The sequence below is a fragment of the Strix aluco genome, chromosome 2, assembly GCF_031877795.1.
Source record: "Strix aluco isolate bStrAlu1 chromosome 2, bStrAlu1.hap1, whole genome shotgun sequence".
In the NCBI taxonomy this organism is placed as follows: Eukaryota; Metazoa; Chordata; class Aves; order Strigiformes; family Strigidae; genus Strix; species Strix aluco.
This window is the reverse complement of record NC_133932.1, coordinates 33,892,881-33,915,215: the sequence shown is the minus strand read 5'-3', so window position 1 is coordinate 33,915,215 and position 22,335 is coordinate 33,892,881. Positions and strand designations below refer to the sequence as shown.

The 22,335-nt window shown below is 43.9% G+C and overlaps 1 protein-coding gene across 3 annotated transcripts in view; it reads right to left on the bottom strand.

The window, feature by feature from the left end:
- Nucleotides 1-22,335, bottom strand: part of HUNK (hormonally up-regulated Neu-associated kinase) — a 64,429-nt gene that overhangs the window by 12,728 nt on the left and 29,366 nt on the right. For all 3 annotated transcript variants that reach the window (XM_074814214.1, XM_074814211.1, XM_074814212.1), the window contains exons 3-6: nucleotides 22,050-22,105; nucleotides 16,380-16,515; nucleotides 14,417-14,544; nucleotides 2,356-2,491 (exon numbers count right to left, since the gene is read on the bottom strand). In XM_074814214.1, coding sequence (XP_074670315.1) covers nucleotides 2,356-2,491; nucleotides 14,417-14,544; nucleotides 16,380-16,515; nucleotides 22,050-22,105 — 456 coding nt within the window. The remainder of the gene's footprint in view (nucleotides 1-2,355; nucleotides 2,492-14,416; nucleotides 14,545-16,379; nucleotides 16,516-22,049; nucleotides 22,106-22,335) is intronic.

Below are 22,335 nucleotides of genomic sequence, written 5' to 3'. Positions count from 1 at the left end.
AGGCATGAAAATGTACCTACAAATGCAAAAGAATTATGAAATCACATTCAAGCCCTATTTCTGTCTTTTTTCCTCTTTTCTGCAGATAAGACACACACAGCAAGAGCATTAAATTACCCATACAGCTCTCAGTTATACTTACATTCACTTAACAGATGCCACATTTAGTAGATTGATTAGACTCATTATGACAGTGATTTCATTAGCTTAATGACTCATTTAGTTTACACTTGTTTTCCCTTTCTTTACCATTCAATGTTCATATGTACCATACTTCAGTACAGTCCAATGCACCATAGAAACTCAGATTTCCTTTTATTGGACAGCATACTACACAAATTAACTCAACTGCCCTTAAATTTGGGCCAGTAATGTCGAGATAATGGGTCTGCCTGTTCTCATTCTTATTCCTGGTGAAACAATTGTTCACAGGGGCCATCTTTATATTCTGTCCACGTAGGTCTGGGGATTGCAGGCAGCTGGCCTCACATTTGCCCTCCCTGTTTCTAGTGATGCCTCCAGGCATCCAAGCTGCTCACTGTCTATCCAACCATATTCTGAGAGTGGGAGACCTATTATTCTCCTCAGGTCAAAGAACTGCATAGTCAGAGTGATTCTCCATGATGCAGTACTTGAAAGTTAAGACACTACCTTTGGAAGGGAAATGCTTGCTGCTAAATTAGGGCACCTCTGTTGCCTGTCAATACAGAGGGAAAAGGGAGGTGACTCAGGTAGGAGTCTGGACTGTGTGGGCTATGACCCATAAGCTGGCCAACAGCAACGTCAAAGGGAAAGGTCTCCAAAAATTCCTAAAGGCTGTCCCTAGATTCAGGGCTCAAACTGATTTCCTATGCCCAGGTCTCAGCATGATCAAGCAGTGGCAGCGCTCGTCACCTGTTTCAGCAGTAAGAGAGGGGTGCTGCAGTTGCCTCTCAGCCCCATAGGGTTTGGACCCACAGCTCTGAAACACACCCTGTTCCCCTGGCTAGTGGTGGAGCAGAGGGGAAAACAGGTGGGAGACACTTTGACCAGCAAAGCTGTGACCTGAATGCTGAAGGCTGGCTGTATGCAAGGCTTGAGCATGCCTATGGGACCAAGTCCTTCTGGGCACCAACACAAAGAGATGGCCTGGTTGGTGAACACCAAATCATTTTTGGGTGAAGGACAGTGGTTCAGATGGTCAGACAGAAGTAAATTGCCACGCCCCTAGGCACACACTACATCTGACATCTGGTAACTGAGTAAACTGTAGGGGGGAAGTTAGGATCTTCACTTAGGGACTCTCCTCTTAGCAAGTTAGGACAGAAATTTTGGGGCACTATCAAATTTTAAGCAAAAAATTAGGCTTTATGTTGCTGTCTTTGCCTCAGTCTTACTTAGGATCTTGGCCTGCAAGCTAGTAACTCCTACAGTGAATCCTCTGCAGGCTCTAGATTGTGTATGAGACACAGCTGGAGGGCTTTGATACAGGAAGGAGGTTTTATCTGATCAAACATAGACATATATTTCTAAGTGAGTTGCCCAAGGCTCAATTTACAGTCACTGGAGAGGAACGTGGATCTCCTGGGCACAAAGTCATCCTATTGCAGAATCAAAAAGAAGTCAGATGAATCATTTTGTAAAAAGGGCCCTTATTTCTCTCCATTGACTGTAATGAGAGCCCAGGCTGGCTGGCTCATGTGTCAACTCTACACTGCACATGTTTAGAGTCAAGCAAGATTATTTCTAACCAAAGTGGACCACAAGTATCTTTCTTCTTTTTTCCTAGATGGATGTTTGACTGGACATGAGATTTGTTCTCTGTTTGCATTTAGTCATGCATTCAGCACTGCACAGGTATTCAAGATCAACAACCAACAAAGCAAGATCATTTGACTCTGACCTTTCTCACCACAGTTTGCATATTTACTTAATCTACTGAACCTCATGAATGTATCACAAATAGGCATAGCCTCTATTGGAAAGGTAGATTGGCTGTGACTGACAAACTAGGAGATCAGAACTACCTGTCACATATACGCATTCCAAGGTCTGGAGCCAATTAATCATATGATCTGTACCCCAGATCACCCTGCAAATAATGCATCGTACGCCACCTTCTAATTTACAGTGTTTTTGACTATTTCAAGCAACACATATTCAATGGCCAATCCTAATCACTTTTAGAATGGAGTCACAAAAGCAATCCCAGAAAATGCACTGGGATGCTGTCACGCGAATGGAACTGAAACATCAGAGCTGTTTTAACATATATATTGTTTTATATACATTATATAGGTATACACATTATATATGTTAAAACATATATAATGTATATGCACCCTGGCAGGCTTTCTCCACTCTTCTGCACAGTACCTGTTTGGATATGTGACATTAGGTGGTGGTCTTCCAGGGTAGTTCTCATTAAGCCATCGATTTGCAAGTGCCTGCTGGATGTTTGGTCTTTTTGCAGGATCTGGCTCTAGTAGTAATCGTAGAAAGTTTATGGCCGCTGTGAAGAAATTAAGAAAAAAAAACATAGCTACATCGTCTGCTTTATGACTTAACACAGTAGTTGAGTTACTACAGGTGTGTAGCCTGACCAAGAGTATACTAAAAACAAACATTTTCCTTATGGTATGCTCTAATGTCCTTGAGAAAAAGGAAAAACTGATAACGGATTAGTAAGTAAAATAAACAATGATTTATAGTCACAATGATTTATAGAGTCATAAAGGAGAGGAGAAAAAGCACCTTTTGTTTCAGAGCTTGTTTGAAGTTTCTGAGCAGGTTGCCCAAAACTTAATTTTTGTATGAGGACAAGAGGCTGGAGTCAGGTCGGAAGCAAATCAATCAATCTGTGTTTAAAGTAGAAGGAGATGGACTGGGGATGAGTGGAGGAGAGGGATGCAGAGCTGGGAGGGAAGACACGGAGAACTGGGCTGCCTTTGACATTCTAAGGACAAATTCTCGCCTGGTTTCCATCCAACCTGCAATCAGTTGTAGGAGGTTTTAGCCAAATTAAAAGAGTACAGTAAAATTAATGGGCTTTATTCTGTTTTCAAATACTGAACCTTCAACTTTCAGTGACATTCAGTCAACCCTCGATATTTTCTTGCAACAACCCTCAAAAGTAATTTTATAGTATTTTTAAGTCAAGTGCTTCTTATATGGTTAGGAGCAATGAAATCAAATGATTTGCTTAAAGACTCACAAGAACTCTATAGCTGAGCTGAAAATAGTCTCTGTTTTAACTAGATCTGGTCTTTATCCTCAAATTACCAAGGGTCCATTCAGTTTATCGGCTACAATATTAAAGAGTTAACTATGTCCTCTACAATTCCCTGCATGAAAAATAAAGAAACCTAATTCTGGGAAAACCAAGATCAGAATGATTTTGTAGATGAGATACAGTCAAGTGAGATGATGTCAAATGAGTCCTGAATGAAGTCAATGGCAAGCATGAGGCAGAAGTCATGGCTGCGGCACAATTTTCTCCGGGTCAGATGGACAGGACCTCGGTGCTTTTTTCCACCTTCTTCCACAGCAGAGCTGCAGTTCCCATCCTACGCTCTCCTGAACATGTCGTGCCTACTTACAAGCTTACAAGCGCAGGCACTGCGGGCAGTGGCAGCACGGGACCACTGTGGTATGGGATGGTGTCCTCTGGGATGTGTCTTCTGGGTAAGCTGCAGTACAGCCTTGCCAACATAGCTACTTCAGCTCAGTGCAGGCAAACCTCTTAAAGGCTTGTGTTACAAAGCAGATCAAACTGGATGTGCTAACGCCTCAATGCTAGAAAGCTGCGAAATTATGGACCAGTCTTCCCATTCAGCTTTACAGCCATTTGACATCACCACCACAGCATGCTGACTCGTCACCACGCCATCCCATACTCTGAAGCAGAGCAGCCGCGACGTGTCTTCTCCACCAGCAATACAGTGAAACCCTCGTGAATCCCTGTTGCCACATGCAATTTATGGAGAATAATATGTCTGCTGGTGAGGCCATGATGTCCTCATCTGAAAAGGCCATAAAAGTTAACCTAGGCACAGCGTCACTGCCCTTCACAGGTTCTCCTCTATGAGACTGCTGCCCTCCCCCTTGTTTGCCTGGCTGTCCTCCCAGGCATTTTTATCTCCAAAAGCACACCTGCATCACCCCCCACCTGAAGCATGGAACAGGACAGCTGGGCTGACATGTCAGGGCAGGGCAGCGGATAGGGAAGGAAGGATTTCTCCTCAAACAAATCAGGGTTAGACCCGACAGGAGCCAACCCCTAACAGCTTGGGTAACCCCGGTGCTCAACATCCTGCAAAAAGCAAGTATCAGATGGAGAGGGCCCTGAGAGGCTACCCATTTTGAAGCAGGCCTACCGTCAAGAAGCTTATATGTGGAAGAGAGAGTTATGATTCTGTATTTACTAGTTCAGCTAAGTCTCGGATGGGTTTTTTCTAAGCTCTCTTCACAAATTGCTGATTTTTATGAGATACTTTACTTAAAATTTCCCAATATTTTTGTTATTTTCCTACAACAGCAGTATTGCGGAAGCAGCAGGAAAAGTCTACATCCAAGTTCATAAACCTGAGTGCCCCCCTGTCATGCCTCTCAGGCACAGAACCCCCCATTATGGCAAACAACAAACTCCTCGTTCTTCCATTTCATCTCCTACGTCTCCAGTACTTCCCCCATCTCTGTGTTAAAAACCGCATGCATCCCATGGGTTCAGAGCAAACTAAATAACCCTCCCCAAACCAACACACTCCCCCTCCATCACCACTACCCTCGGTCCCCAAATCACCTAATGTCTCCTTGAAAATCTTACTTTTTTTCCCCCCTTGGCAAAAGGCAGACTAAATAAATGAAGCTTGTGAAGCACCACAGAGATCAACAGATCCAGACCCGGATAAACTAATTCTGGAGAGAAGATCCTCTCTGGGAGGCTCCCTGGCCAGCTGGACCTGGGTGACATGGAGGAGATGAGTAACAGCACCTTGGCTGATTTGAGCTGTCAGACAGTACAAGGAGGAGAGAAGCCTTTTCCAGTTAGCAACATGGCTGTGGGTGTATCGGGTCTGGCTGAGCCAGAATTGGTTTTCCCCTGTAGCAGCCCTCATGGTGCTGTGTTTTATGCTGGGAGCTGGCAGGGTGTTGATAGCACACTGGTGTTGTGGCTACTGCTGAGTAGTGCTTACACAGCACCAAGGCTCTTTCTGACATTTCCCCCCCCCACAGTGGGACGGGGTGGGCAAGATCTTGGGAGGGGACACAACCAGGACAGCTGACCCGAACTGACCAAAGGGATATTCCATACCATATGACGTCTGCTCAGTATAAAGCTGGGAGAAAGGAGGAAGGGGGTGGGGTCACCCTTGGTCCTCCGAGGCAACCGCTACGCATATCAGAGCCCTGCTTCCTGAGAAGGCCCGACATCGCCTGTTAATGGGAAGTAGAGAATAAATCTGTTTTCTTTTTCTTGCTTCCGCGCGCGGACCTTTGCTTCGCTTTGCTTATATTAAAACTGCTGTTGTTTTACCCACAAGGGTTGTTTTGTTTTCCTATCTTATTTTCTTTCCCTTCTTTGCCCTATTGAGAAAAAAGGGGAAGGGGGGGGAAGTGATAGAGCGACTTGGTGGGTACCTGGCATTTAGCCAAGGTCAAACCACCACAGTCTATTTTGGCGCCCAACGTGGGGCGGGACAACGGCAGTTTTATATTAATTGTGCTATAGCTATAGCAGTTAGTAAGCGACAAGCTCTTGTGCTGGTCACGGGTTTGTTTATTGCTCTGCTTATCTTTATTTTGCTAAGCTCGGGAACATGCTGGAAGAAATTGGGAACATCATGAGTGGTTTTATTCTGCAAGCTCCCGAAGTACTTATTAATCCTTATGTTAGCTCTTTGATACTGTTCATTAATGCTATTCGCCTATTGTGGGCTGTGTGGAGCTCGTTAGGTTTTTGGTGTAAGAGAAAGCAAATTTTGGGTGAGAGAATACCAAAATGTGCCCTGAGGCGGCCTGTCCCTGGGTGGCAGGGGGAGTGGAAGGATTTGGGCAGATTCCTAGGACGGTTATCACCTCCTGTAGCCTGGGATCTTACCCCTGAACAGGCAAGCAACCCCGCAAAACTGACACAACACCTGATAGAAGGGTGCCTTGTCTATCCCGATGAAAATCAGCAACTCCTAGCGCTGTACTGGGGCCTGGCCTATGCTTATCGAGCTGCAGTTCAGTGCTCTCAAAGGACTGTGGTGGAAACGGGAACTCAAACAAAAACAATAACAGCAGAGATTGCCCCGGTAGTAAAAAAGAAACAGTGGACAAGGAGAACAACAGGTCCATACCCTCGATTAATAAGGGACGAAAAAGAGGAGGAAGAAGCGGGTCCTTCAGCAAAGGGGTCAGAAGAGGGAATAACAGAACTCAAACAGGAGGCAGAAACTACCCGGTCCCTGACATCATCAGAACTGCGAGATCTGCGGAAAGACTATAGCCGCCAGCCGGGTGAGCGGATTGCTGCCTGGCTGCTTCGATGCTGGGATAATGGGGCTGATGCTCAGCAGCTGGAAGGTAAGGAAGCCCAACAGCTGGGTTCCCTTGCTAGAGATCGAGGAATTGAAAGGGGAATTGGAAAAGAAACAGGAATTTGCAGTCTGTGGAGACGGCTCCTTTCAAGCGTTAAAGCAAGATATCCTTTCAAGGAAGATCTTACGGATAACTCCCCAGGGAAGTGGGCTACTGCGGATGAAGGTGTCCAGTACCTGAGAGAACTAGCAGTGCTGGAAGTCATCTATAGTGATCCAAATAATGATGAAGCCCCTAAAAATCCAGAGGATGTCCTGTGCACACGGGCCATGTGGAGGAAGGTGATTAAAGGTGCACCATCCTCGTATTCTGCGGGCTTGGCTGCGATGTACTATCCAGAAATGGATATGGGAGAAGGACTAAGATGTACGCCAACTGTGGAGGCAGTCTCTTCCTGGCTTCAGAACTTTGAAGAGAGTCTTGGAACCTCCTCATCTCTACGGGCAAGTGCCTTAGATGTCAGGAGCACCCCAAGAAATCGGTTCTCTTCCACCCCAGCCAGAGGGAAAGGGAAACCTAGGCGCATGACACGTGGCGAACTTTGGTTCTTCCTGCGTGACCAGGGGGAGGACATGAGGAAGTGGGATGGTCAACCCACCTTCAAATTGGAAGCTCGTGTACATGAATTGCGAGGAAAGACCCCTGCCAAGAAGACAACATCCAAGAAGGTTGTTAATGTAGCTGGCGTGAAACCGCAAGAAAGTAATCAGCGATCTCCCAGATACAGGAAGAATGAGATCACCTCCCTTGGCCCTGATGAAGGAGTTTCCGGCCTGGCACAGCAAGGGTCAGACAGTGAATACTCCGACCAAGAACAGGAATAGAGGGCCCCTGCCTCCAGCCAGGAGGAGGAAAGGGATGATCGGGTGTATTGGACAGTGTGGATTCGATGGCCTGGCACATCAAATCCACAGAAGTACCAGGCTTTAATCGATACCGGGGCACAGTGTACATTAATGCCATCAAGTTATAGAGGGGCAGAACCTATCTGGATCTCAGGAGTGACAGGCGGATGTCAAGAACTGTCAGTACTGGAGGCCGAGGTTAGCTTGACCGGGGATAAGTGGGAAAAACATCCCATTGTAACTGGCCCAGAAGCCCCTTGTATCTTGGGCATTGACTACCTCAAGAGGGGGTATTTCAAAGACCCAAAAGGATACCGATGGGCTTTTGGTGTGGCCAGTGTGAACACAGAGAAGGTCAAACAGTTGTCTAATCTGCCTGGCCTCTCAGGAGATCCTTTTGTTGTAGGACTGTTGCGAGTTAAAGAACAACAGGTGCCAATTGCCATGAGGACCGTGCACCGACGGCAGTATCGCACGAACCGAGACTCTCTGGCTCCCATCCAAGAACTGATCCGTCAACTGGAGACCCAAGGTGTCATCAGTAAGACACATTCGCCTTTTAATAGCCCAATATGGCCAGTGCGAAAGTCTGACGGAGGGTGGAGGTTGACAGTAGACTATCGTGGCCTGAACGAAGTGACGCCACCACTGAGTGCTGCTGTACCAGATATGTTAGAGCTCCAGTATGAGCTAGAGTCAAAGGCAGCCAAGTGGTACGCCACAATCGACATCGCCAATGCATTCTTTTCAATTCCTTTGGCAGAAGAGTGCAGGCCACAGTTTGCTTTCACGTGGAGGGGTGTCCAATATACCTGGAATCGACTACCCCAGGGGTGGAAGCACAGCCCCACTATTTGTCATGGACTAATTCAAACTGCACTGGAAAAGGGTGATGCCCCTGAACATCTACAGTACATCGATGACATCATTGTGTGGGGCAACAAGGCAGAAGAAGTGTTCAAGAAAGGACAAAAAGTAATTGAGATTCTTCTGAGAGCTGGGTTTGCCATAAAGAAAAGCAAGGTCAAGGGACCAGCACAGGAGATTCAGTTCTTGGGAATAAAATGGCAAGATGGACGCCGCCATGTGCCTATGGAGGTTGTCAACAAGATAGCAGCTATGTCTCCACCGACCAACAAGAAGGAAACACAAGCTTTCTTAGGACTTGTGGGATTTTGGAGGATGCACATTCCAGGTTACAGTCAGCTGGTGAGCCCTCTCTATCAAGTAACCCGAAAGAAGAACAATTTTGAGTGGGGTCTTGAGCAACAACAAGCCTTTGAGCACATCAAACAGGAGATAGCTCGGGCGGTAGCTCTTGGGCCTGTTCGGACAGGACCAGATGTGCAAAATGTACTTTACACATCAACTGGGGAGCATGGCCTCACATGGAGCCTCTGGCAGAAGGTAGCAGGTGAAACTCGGGGTCGACCATTAGGATTTTGGAGCCGGGGATATCGAGGATCAGAAGCCCACTACACTCCAACTGAAAAGGAGATTCTGGCAGCATATGAGGGGATTCGAGCCGCTTCCGAAGTTGTTGGTACAGAAGCACAGCTCCTCTTGGCACCGCGATTGCCTGTACTACATTGGATGTTCAAAGGAAACATCCCTTCTACACACCATGCAACCAGTGCTACCTGGAGTAAATGGGTAGCGTTAATCACGCAACGAGCTCGACTGGGAAAACCCAACCGTCCAGGAATCCTGGAAGAGATCATGGACTGGCCAGAAGGTAGAGATTTTGGAGCACTGCCTGAGGAGGTGGCTCGTGCCCAAGAAGCACCACCATATAACGAATTACCAGAAGATGAAAGGCGGTATGCTTTGTTTACTGATGGATCCTGTCGTGTGGTAGGAAACCATCGAAAGTGGAAAGCTGCTGTGTGGAGCCCCACAAGACAAGTCGTTGAGGCCACTGAAGGAGAGGGCGAGTCAAGTCAGTTTGCAGAAGTAAAAGCGATCCAACTAGCCCTAAAGATTGCTGAACGAGAAAAGTGGCCAGTACTGTATCTCTACACTGACTCCTGGATGGTGGCTAATGCCCTGTGGGGGTGGCTACAGGAGTGGAAGAAGACCAATTGGCAGCGCAGAGGTAAACCCATCTGGGCTGCTGCACTGTGGCAGGACATCGCTGCCCGAGTGGAAAACGTGGCTCTAAAGGTACGTCATGTAGATGCCCACGTGCCCAAAAGCCGTGCCACCGAAGAACATCAAAACAATGAGCAAGTAGACAAGGCTGCTAAAATTGAAGTAGCTCAGCTGGACCTGGACTGGGAGCGCAAGGGTGAGCTATTTGTAGCTCGATGGGCCCATGAAACATCCGGGCATCTCGGGAGAGATGCAACGTACAGATGGGCTCGTGATCGAGGGGTGGACCTGACCATGGAGGCCATCTCACAGGTCACGCATGAATGCGAAACATGTGCTGCAATCAAGCGAGCCACACGAGTAAAGTCTCCCTGGAACAGAGGGCGATGGCTGAGTTTTCGATATGGTGAGGCCTGGCAAATTGACTATATTGGACCATTGCCACGAACACGCCAAGGCAAGCGCTACATACTCACTATGGTGGAAGCAACTACTGGTTGGCTTGAGACGTACCCTGTAAATCATGCCACTGCCCGAAATACCATCTTAGGTCTTGAAAGGCAAATTTTATGGCGACATGGTACTCCTGAAAGAATCGAATCAGACAATGGAACCCATTTTCGAAATAATCTCATAAACTCCTGGGCAAAGAAACATGGCATTGAGTGGGTGTATCACATCCCTTATTACCCACAAGCGTCTGGAAAGATTGAAAGATACAATGGACTGTTGAAGACTATGTTGAGAGCATTGGACAATGGGGGATGGAAACACTGGGATATAAATTTAGCAGAAGCCACTTGGCTAATTAATACCAGAGGATCTGTTAACCGTCCTGGTCCTGCCCAAACAAAACCCCTTCATACTGTGGGAGGAGATAAGGTCCCTGTAGTACACACAGGGAAATGGCTGGGGAAGGCAGTATGGATTGCTCCTCCCTTGGGAAAAGGCAAGCCCACTCGTGGGATTGTTTTTGCTCAGGGACCTGGATGTACTTGGTGGGTAATGCGGGAGAATGGGGCTACTCAGTGTGTGCCTCAAGGAGATTTAACCTTGGGGGGGAAATAATCTGTGAGCTGAGTTGTATGTTACAGGAAGTGATGGAGGAAGTAGGAACGACGAAGAGTGAACCAGATACATGCGATGATGACCCAAACCTAGCCGGTGCTGGAGTCCAACAGTCAAACATACTGCTCCTGTCCTGAACATCCACCTTGACAGATGGCAGCCAAGTCACTGAACATCTAGAGGAGTGAAGAAAGCTTACGGAATGAATAAATGAGTGTTATGTGGGACCTGGGCATGACGTAAATGGTATGGAATAAGGGGTGGAGACTGTATCGGGTCTGGCTGAGCCAGAATTGGTTTTCCCCTGTAGCAGCCCTCATGGTGCTGTGTTTTATGCTGGGAGCTGGCAGGGTGTTGATAGCACACTGGTGTTGTGGCTACTGCTGAGTAGTGCTTACACAGCACCAAGGCTCTTTCTGACATTTCCCCCCCCCCACAGTGGGACGGGGTGGGCAAGATCTTGGGAGGGGACACAACCAGGACAGCTGACCCGAACTGACCAAAGGGATATTCCATACCATATGACGTCTGCTCAGTATAAAGCTGGGAGAAAGGAGGAAGGGGGTGGGGTCACCCTTGGTCCTCCGAGGCAACCGCTACGCATATCAGAGCCCTGCTTCCTGAGAAGGCCCGACATCGCCTGTTAATGGGAAGTAGAGAATAAATCTGTTTTCTTTTTCTTGCTTCCGCGCGCGGACCTTTGCTTCGCTTTGCTTATATTAAAACTGCTGTTGTTTTACCCACAAGGGTTGTTTTGTTTTCCTATCTTATTTTCTTTCCCTTCTTTGCCCTATTGAGAAAAAAGGGGAAGGGGGGGGAAGTGATAGAGCGACTTGGTGGGTACCTGGCATTTAGCCAAGGTCAAACCACCACAGTGGGACAGCAAAATCAGTCCCCCAGGAAGCAAACACAAAGCTGCCCAATCGATTTTTGGACCCACTGTGTCTGAAGCCATTTTCCCTGCTGCACCAAGTAGGCTGGCAAACAAAGGGTGCTGTGAACCACCCCACCAGGACCTCGTTACCTGAGGCCTCCTTTACAAGGAGATGAGCTGGAGGACAGCACTCATCTGACTAGCTGGTGACCTGCACTTGGTGGCATTTTGTTCCCATGGTGTAATTTTTGGGGCAAACTTTGTTCTTTTGATAAATGAGAGACCAGCATCATGAAAAATAACATTTTTCTCTTAATTTCCTTGAGCGTACTGAGCTCAGTGATGCCCAGAAATAGAACACACTTCAGCTGGGGATTACAAGACCTCTGCTGTCTTCATGTTCCTTGTCATGAATGAAACCAACTCAGTGTCTTGTTCACACTGTGAGAGTGTGCCTGGTTATAATCAGGTATATGGGTATCGCTTACAAAACCAGCCAGAGAAAATGCAATGAGGTCATTTCACAAGCCACGAGCGAGCTCCACCTAATAAAATTCTTCCTCCAAACTACAGGCATGGATAGAGGACGTCTTTTCTTCTCGTCTCCACTTCACTTCTCTGTTTCAGAAGGAAGACCATAAGCATATGGAAGTGGTAAATTGAGGAAAAAAAAAAGGAATATGTGCAAGGTGAATAGCAACTTCCTGAGCAACTGAACTCTGCTCACCTAAAATCAATAATCAGATAGCTGTGTTGTCTAAGAAGCTTAATGAAAAACAGTTTCCTAAATGGGAAAATCAAACACTAACTCCAAATTTTCCCTGTTGCTACACAGTTGCTTTGGGCACTCACGGTCACCCAACATTTAACTAACACAGGTAAAATATAATCTTACTTAATGATAAGACTGGCTGCTTTTACGATGGCACTGTGTGTTCAGTAACTGTGAAATTAAATACTGAAAGACAACATACTGAACAAGCAAAACATACTCCTGCAAAAAATCTCTACTCTATATGTGAATTTACAGAAAAAGAAAACCTGATTAAAGAAAAACATCCATAAACCTAAGAAGTTAATGAACACAATTCGCAGAGCAGAGGAGCAGAGTTTCTACCTGCTGACCCAAAGCCTAACTGTGGCAAGAACAAACGTCATCTTAAATCACAGACTGCCATGTCAGTGAACATGCAAGGCCTCTTGACTTAGATCAAGAACCAATGTGTTCCTTTGTTCAGTGAGTAAACGTTAACATATTTAAATCTATTCCATTTATTTGCCATCATGTCTGAAAGTTCAAGCTGCTGTAGTTCTCACAGGGTAAACAAAACTCCTTTCTCACCAGAGACCATAGTGTCAGTGAACTACAAATGCTACAGAGACACATTTGTGAGAAAATTTGATCTCCGTTATAAAATGATAGGATGAATGAAACAGTAAAATGAAACCTGTCAAGAGTAATGTTATCTTTTTTGCTACTGAAGGTCTGGTCTTCTACAGGCCTTTTATGGGTGATTTAGCCTTTAACACATGAGTTGTCCCAGTGAAGTCAGTGAAATCTCCCACTTAAAGACAACTGAAAGAAAACAATGATTGGGGAAACAGTCCATTGGTTCAAAGACACTGCATAGCCATCATATAACTGCTCTTTATCAGTAAAAACCTCACTCTGGGAGTTAAGTTTTGTAAATTTTTTGCCAAACTTGGAAAATGTTTACTATGATATGCAAGTTCCTGAATTCAAGAGTAACTTTGCAATTGATGCAGCATTTGGCATCTAGATCAGTACAGCACAAAGCAGTCAGTATAAGCTTTCTTTTAAATTACTCAGTGGGGCTTTAGAGTGTGTGTTAGAACATTAAAATAGCCATTTTGTGCAACTGAATCCTAACGGGAAGTCTCCAAAATGGAAATACCAAACACTCTAATTGCGTCAAATAGATGGCAAGACTTGCAGCATCCCAGCTCACTTGTAAACCTACCACTTTACAACATGCCAGCAATATGAACTGCTGGCAGGAAAAGTGTACTTCATAAAGATGCTGAGTGAACGAGGAACAACATACTCCACTTGATCCATGGATAACCTGTGTGAGAAAACCCTTAACTACCTACTTCTTCCGTGTGCAGGTAAATCTGTACTTGGAGAATTCACCTGGTGACAAAACTTCCAAGGGCTTTTTCTTATACCCCGTAACAATGGTTGCCATCCTCAGTGTACTGAGTGAAAATGTATGCTCTGTAACCCTTTTTCTATTTGCAATCTTTTAATTTTATTGAATGTCCCTTGTAAACAGGCTGCCAGATAAGGAGAACAGAAGCTGTCCATGAACAACAAATTTAGCATACAAAAATAAAACCCAACTACAAAACAGAGTTTGTTCCAAATGCTGAGAACAGTCTTGCTATAAGCTGAAAAATGATTCTGTTGCCTAGTGACATGGCTTTGAAGCAGGAATTAATATTTCTAATACTAATACCTCAACAACTTTGCATTTTGTGAGCACACAAAGGTTATCACAGGTCACTGTACCAAAATAACTTTCTGTGTGCATGTCATTATTCCATAATAAATGCAAGGTCATTCGAGGTAGCTTATCGTTAAACCCTAGTCAGGATAATGCCCAAGAATCTGTTATTCCAAAATAATGTGTTCATGCATCCATACCCTAAACTAAAATCATCTGAATGTGCAAAACTGACCAACTACTCTACAAAAGCAATTTCACAGAATTTCACGGGTTTGTTCTCTCATATTCAGCACAACTTGTCACTTCTTCAGCTTACATACAGAAGATAAAGCAAAAGGAGTCATATTACAACAACTCCCGAAGATCTTTTGGAGGCTAAAATGAAAAAAAGGGTATTTTTCACAATTAGCATGCCATCTTGGTAGCATCTCACAATCCAGAATTCAATGCAATGGTTCTGATTGACTGGATATGAACAGGTCCCAGCACACCTCCTTGATTACCTGTAGAGAGCTGGGTGGGAAAAGGGTTCATTTCTTTGTCCACCATTTTCTGGTACAAAGCTCTCAAGCTGAATGGCTCCACGGTAAAAGGTAATGTTCCAGTCAACATTGCATACATGTTCACCCCACTAAAAAAACAGAGAAAAAGAAACCAAAATGATCAGGAACAAGAAAAAACAGGCTTAGGTTTTAGTGAATGCACTTCATCTTTAACGTCTGACAGGTACTAAAATAGACAAGGAAAAGCTCTCTCTTCTGTTGTACACAACGACTTGGGTAAGAATTCCCAGAGGTTTGCTCATGGAGGGTCACACAATGTGTAGGACATAAGCTGGGCACCACAGAACCAAGCCCAGCTCTTAGGCAACTTCTCGGCTAAACGCCACACCACAATTAAGTCTCTCCTCAGGCTGCATAAACATGCTGCTTTTGAAGGCCTTGTCCTGGTGCTGCCCTGGGTGTGGAATGACTGTCTGCACCAACGGGGACATATCAGGTTCTGGTTCAGCACCCAAAGGTGACCTCCATGGCCTCTGGTGCAGCCCAAAGATCAGATGTGAACAATTACATTTTTCAGAGCAGAAAACTTACTGCTTGTTTATGCCCAGTGAAGTCAGCAATGAAAAGTGGGTTGGGCACTCTTGTTCTTTTTCCTCTTAAAAGGGCTTTAAATTCAATTTGACTGGAATTCTTCCCTTTTGGGAATTTTCTTTCCCAGTCTGCTGAATACATGTATGTAAACAGAAAGAAACTAAACCAGTGCGCTATCATGAACTGCGATCACAGACACCATTTGTTCAGCTATAAGGAAGGGTAGGAGTTAATGATTTATTTTTTTTTAATTGAAAAAAAGAGCAGGACATTATTACTGGAGAAGTTTAAATGGTTTACAAGAATGACTGTGCTCTGTTTGACTGCATTTCTCAGGGCTCGTACTCTCAGCCTTGATGTGGATGGATGGCCCAATGCTGGAGTGAGAAATTCAGCACCCATACAATGCTTTAGCTGCGGGTGTCCTCAGAGGACAGACTGCAAACTCAGCTTCAGCAGGGGAAGTTACAAAGAACCTTAAGGAGCAACAAGGTAGCCACCGGATCAAACTGAGAGATGAATTTGACCCAGGTCCTAGTCTCATATATAAACAAAAGTCAATCTAGTAGTACCTATATCATACTTTACATTTTCCAAGAATTCCAAATACTTCAACTCTGGAATTGTCGTAATTCTGTTATTTCATTGAAATTTATTCAAATGTTATTACCCCCACTTAGTGAGGACAAATTTATCAATACTAAAGCAAAAGCTAAAACTCAACTGACTTCAGCTAATTCCTCTCCAGGATTGGCAAGGATAATTGACACCATGCCCATGGCCAACAGGAGGGTAGCGGAAGCTGCACAGTCTAGAACAGTACTGCAGATAAATTCATTGACTGCAAAACATCTTTCTGGCTTAATCTACCTCTGGCACTTGGGACTTCTGTCTGTTCTTTTGCCTGAACACTAGTAAGCTCACAAAGGCTCACAAGTTTTCTGGCCATTTTTATTTTCCCTTTAACGACTGTGCTTTCAAAATGATGACCTGACTCGATTTCACATTTCTTGTCAGACTTGACTGTGGATAGTGCATGGAGCTCATGTGAATGCCTGAGGATCCTTTGGGAAAACCTAAAAAAGCTGTTGGTCCTCTTGTGCCACAGCCATGTCTTCTACTATGTCTGAACATCACTGATCAACAGTTGTGCTTTACTGCAATCTCTCCATGCTGTATGTTCTAGCAATCTATATGCAGGTACATAAAGATCTATTTCAAAACAAGATATCTGCGCAACATAGCTCACAGACTCATACTAATTAAACAGATTTGCTTGCTCAGAGTAGCCAAATACACGAAAAATGTTTCTCATTTGAGCAATGGGTAACGATGACAGTAATAACAATTATAAACTAGAGAAGTAACTCACATGGACCAAACGTCTATTTTGGGCCCGTATTTTTTCCTTGCCAGAAGTTCAGGGGCTGCATATGCTGGGCTCCCACACTGGGTGCTGAATGGATCAGAATAACCCAAGATGCCTGCACAGTTGCTCAATCCAAAGTCTGTGAAAGGCACAGAGACAGAGTTATGAAAGAGACAGATACAGTAAAACCACGCTAGAACACAAGGGAAAAAAAGCACATTTTTTTCCAAAAGCAGAGCAATGAACTGCCTAAGAAAAAAAATCATCCACATGCAAAAATTTTATATAATTTGTTTCTCTGAGGTACTAAATAACCAGAGATTTCCACAAACAATAAAAAAGTCTTAGAACATGCACAATCATCAATTTCATACACAAAGCAACTACATTTCACTGGGAACTGTACGGCAACAACCGGAGTTGAGCTTGACCCAGGCACTACGTGATGTGCACGGGGCAGAAAACCACCTCAGGCTGTTGTGGATTCCATACTGCTGCAGTATGTTATGTAAGGCCAAGTTTAAGTGGGACTTCTTCAACATTTTCCTCTAAATCGTGTAAATGAGCCATCAAATGTAAGGCAGAGTGGGGGTTGCTTTCTGGGACTACTGTGGCGATGCATGAACGCACAGAGCTGCAGAGTCAGCATTTCAGCTCGGAAATAACACAGGGAGATCTTGGAGCAAGAAGGGGTATGTGTTGATTTGGCTCCTCCCTCCCCAACTTCTGCCTTGAATTATTGTATTTCTAGCCCCTGGGTGTATCTGATGCTCTTCTGCTGGCAATAATAACAAGGGACTGGCAAAGGCTGGCACCATGAGCTGATCGGAGACAAGAGGCAGCCTCTCCACACCGAAGGAGGCTGCAGTTTCCCAAGTGCTCTCAGCCAACCCAAGCCCAGGCTGGCGCCAAGAAGGGTGTTCCCACAGTCTCCCTCGTCTGCTCCAGTGCTGGTATGGCTGCAGGCTGAGCTAGGTTTAAGAAAGGGTCTTAACAATTAAGCCGCTAAGCAAGGAAACAAAGGCAGAGTTGCACCAGCGGCAAAAGCAGCTGGGGGCAACAGGCAAGCCCACCCTGTCTAGTCGTAGCCCATGCTTGGCATGAAAGAAAGCAATTACGAAGCCACAGCCTGAAAGACAACATGGGAAGGTAAGGAGGGGTTGCAGATGGTCTTGAAAGTGAAGTCAAACAACTTGATGTGATCAAGGGAAGAAGTAAGATGAGCTTGCAAGGAGGAAGATGACATGGGCAAAGCTGACAGGCTGGGAGAACGGCCTTTGCTGCAGGGCAACATATCAAGCAGCAGAAGATCTAGAGAGGTCACAATCAAAGATGTTTGCAATTATTAATAACTTTTTACTGATGACAGCTGCAACAACAAAAATACTGCTATTAAGAACACTGACATCTGTTTTGTTCCTTTCTTTTTTTGATCCAGTCTTCTTAAAAATTCCCAGAATGCATGTGTGTTTGAAATGACAACTGTCTTAGACATAAACGAGGCAGGCAGGAGAAGCAGACCGCTGAATCCCCTTCCTATAGGCTTGTGTCTTGCATCCATGTGTCTTGTAGAACAGCAGCTTTCTGGTGTGCTACCCACCTGCCTGGTTGGGCTAAAAGCATCACATCTTGCAGGCTGAATGTAGCAGGCAACTCTTGACCCCATGCAATACCCTCTCTCCACAGAGTCATTAATTTGGGTCTCTCTCCCTTGTCTGCCTATTTATTTGTGTAAGACTTGAAGTAATGGCCTGTCCATTAGCTTCTACCCCACGTTAAATTTGGCTGAAATCAGACAGGAGTTCTGCAAGGTATTAGAAGTGCCCTGATAGGGCGGTCACATAAGCCTTGTTCTCTTACAAAACCAGGTGAAAAATAATAATGGTTACAAAAAAATGCAATTATAAAGATGACTGTGTGAGCCAGAGTGCCCAAATGACTGCACAGTGCTTTCCGCTTGACTGGCTGCATCTCTGAGAGTGAGACAAGCACAAGAAAGACAAGAATCACCATATTTAACATCTAAAGAGGCTGAAAGGGGTTTTGCTGGAGAACACTGTCAAAACTGAGGAGAGGATCAAGACAATTTCCTTGCTTCTGATGGAAAAAAATTAACTCTGGACACTGCTTAATCATCTCTGCTAGATATGTATTATCCCCAGGGTTTATCCAAATACTTCCAAGGATCCATTACTTAATTAATGTATTTATTAGCTATGGCCCGAGATGAGTTATGTCAACTGTAAAATACTTTTTAAAACTCCTAGTAGTATCTCCACAGAGTATTATTCATTGTCTTTACTGTGTCATACCACCTCAAAACTACTTGACTGTTATATAATGTTTTACAATCAAAGTATATAAGGGCTATATTCTGAGATGGTGTAAATCAGCATCCCTTTATTATTATCAATGGAGGTATTCTCTAGTGGAGGCTTTCATTATCTTATTTGCTTAAACTATAAACATGTTATTCACTTTTTTCAGCTCATTCCTTTAATCTAGGCTGGTATGCTCTTTTTTTCTAATGCCTGTTGAAATGCAGAAAGCATGCAAACACATGCATACCGGGGACAGGGATTTTATCGCAAAAGAAATGGGAATATTGTTATTAACACTGTGGCAGCACATCGTGATCACAGTGTGATTTTTATTAAGGATGCACTGCTGATCTTGATAAGAACAGTATTACCACCAGCATTGATAATTTCACTGCCATTCCTGCCTCAGTCTTGGGCTTCCTTTCAATAAGCCGAGCTAATTACAGAATTCAGATCAAAGGCCACACTTGGTTTTCCAAAGTAAATATTATGACATGGAAACTCCACCACCCCCACTGTTCGTACTATCGAAGTATCGCATTACAGTACTACTCTTTAACGCCTCCAGGAAATCAACATTAAGTTTATGGATATATGGCTATCTCTGAAGCTGTGACAGTTGGAATAGGGAAAGAGTTATGAAACAGCAGAAGCCTTAGCACCAAGCACGTGGACAAGTTTGACCAGCAGAATTCCACAGAGCTCAGCAGAGCGGCATATGGGCAGGGTCCTTCTGGTGCCATAGCAGAACGCCAAGGACTTCACATGGCCTGTGAGTGGCTTTTCACAGCATCTTTATCAGACGACTACCACCATGTACTGGTAGATGAAGAGAAGTGAATTATTTCCAGTGTTTCCGATCCTGATGTTCTTAGATTTGAGACTTTCAGACAGCTAAGTCCACTTAACACAGCAAAGGGAATTTTTACTAATACTACTATCTAAGAACATATTATAAATCAACTTGTCACACAGCTAAAAAGAGTAACAAAAGCAAGGTGCCATTAAGCAGCTGGGTGAAGAAAGGGACTCAATGGATTCAGTTTTCACTGACATGCACGTACAAGCAAGGACTTTCCGTGTCACTTCCTGGTACATTTTTAATCTTCATTTCACCTTTTATTTTTCCTTTATGATGGATTTTCTTCATTTCACAGGTATTACAAGAGCAACATTTTTATTAGGTACTAGTGTGTTTGCTGCTGTACATGACACAGAGACCAAGCTCTCACCCCAAAGCAGTTAATGTGAGCTGGTTTTGTAGCTTAAAGTCTCTTCTCCCAACAATGAAAAGCAGCATATAATTCCTCAAAACATGTTCTTCACTCCTGAAGAACCTTCCTGGGCAGGACTATGTGATGACACAACTGATCCATCACATTTCTAGAAAGATAGACTACATAAAATATTGTACTAAGCACTGAATGAGCTGAGTGAGGGAATAGGCAGGGAAGAGGAAGAGGAGTAAATTATCTGGTCTATAAATTATCTGGTCTGTTCCACCAGCCACAGATGGGTGCTGGAAAATTCTCCTTGTCCTGGGAAACCCTGGCGGCAATGGAAAGCTGTGCTGCAGCTCAAGCACTACTTCTGCTACCACCTGGAAAAGAGGTGTTGGTGAGGAGAGGTTGCCCAGGGACCTGATGCTGGTTTCTGCAGCCCCTGCTCCAGCCTTCCCTGCAAGTGCAGCAGACAGAACATGAAGAACAGAGGCACTGCTTCTTCACGGTGAGCAACCAGAGATCAACAGCACCGCTAGAAAGATATGGCATGAGCTGACTGTGGTATTAAATCTGTTTTTACTTACAGCAAAATTATTACTAATAAAGCAACCTTTATTTTTCCATAACATACCCAGTTGGATGGTGGGATTTAATTGCTTTGTTTTAAAATACATACTGTGTACAATCTGCTTTGCTTAAAACATCAGGCTGCGGACCTGAGAACAATTTATTTCAATGCTAGCAAGGCTACGGAAGATCAAACTGTCTCTTTTCTCTATTCTTCCCACACCACCCACTGCGAGGAGACCTTTCTATGCAACTGAAGCAAATGAAACTGCAGGAACAGTTCTGAAGTCATTTTTTGGCACGTGAGTTTTAATTGTACACATGTCATCTGATTAGGTCTGGGTTTGGATGTCAAGTTCACATACTGTTTTGTAATCAAACACCCAATAACAGGAAAGTTATAGAAATTCTTTAAATCTATCAGATGTTCATATAGCGCTGTTGCAAACCATCTGGTCTCACTTATCTGCTAAATCAAGATAATGGGTGGTATCCATCATTACTGATGAATGATTCATGGTAACATATCAGTATCCTCTTGACCCGTAGCTGAGGTAATGCAGAGTTCTCTTTTGCTGTTATTTTCCCAGAGTCAATTGATTTGCTACAGAGTAATGACTTAAAGTTGGGGTAATATTCCCAAAGACTGAATTCCCTAAGTAAATTCAGAATATTTCAGATTTCATTGACCATTCTCCTCTTGTTTGTTTGGAAATGCATGTGCTTTATATGTTACAGTGAGAGTCCATTTGACCTGAATGTTAAGTGTTTTTCATCACTTTTCACATCATGAAACCTTTCAAAGAAAGAAAGTCAGTCGAGTTTAAGTCTGCAACCACAGACACTGCTGTTGGCAAAAGTGTAGGCAGGGAGATAAATATAAACAGATGTTTGGGGTTTATTTTATGAAGGGAATATTTTCTTTTCAATGCCCACATTAACATTAATGGTAGTTAGGCAAAGGCAGTGAGACACTATACCCACCAATGATTTATCTAAAATGTCTGCACAACTTGAATGAATTGAGCGCTGCATACAACTGATACCTGAATACAATCAAGACTCTATCATTGATCTTTTTTATTTTTTAACAGCCCTCTAAACCAATCTTGTATTGGGTGCTGGAAGCAAATTTAACGAATATAAATATAGGACCAAATTTTGCCAGCTGCTAAAAATGTGTGCAACTCCCACTGACTTCAGTGGAAGCATATGCATATGGGGGCAGAATTGAACCCTTAGTAAATATGAAATTATCAAGATAATAAAATAAATTACTTCTGTGGTGTCAATTCTTTAATTCTTTACAAAGTTCCCGATTTGAATATGGAAGCTGTTGGTTAAAAGATGTAGGATTATTCCCATACCCAGTTAAAGCTGAATTATTTGGAACATTTTTTTCACAAGATGCTGTCAGGAACAGCTTGATTGCTATCTATACTCTCTCAGCTCCTCTCTGCAGCAACATTAGCAGTTGTCACATGAAGGATTATGAAGTCTCAAAAACTCTCTTTATAAAACTACCAATTTTAATTACTGGAATTGCCAAACTGGTTTCATACCAATAAGCTTGATATTGTTGTCTTCATCTAGCAACAGATTTTCTATCTTCAAGTCTCTGAAAGAAATAAAATATTTTGAGTGAGCCTCCAAAATAATGAAGCAGCTTCCCATCACTTCCATCAGTGTATTTACAAGATTCATATATAATAAAGCATATAATGAAAGCAACACACACACTTCCACATTCAAAGCAGAAAGCTCCATGCATTGTCTCCTCTCCAAAATTACCAGTGCTTTCACACCCAGTTTCACACCTATTCTTCAGGCACAAAATGACTTTATAAA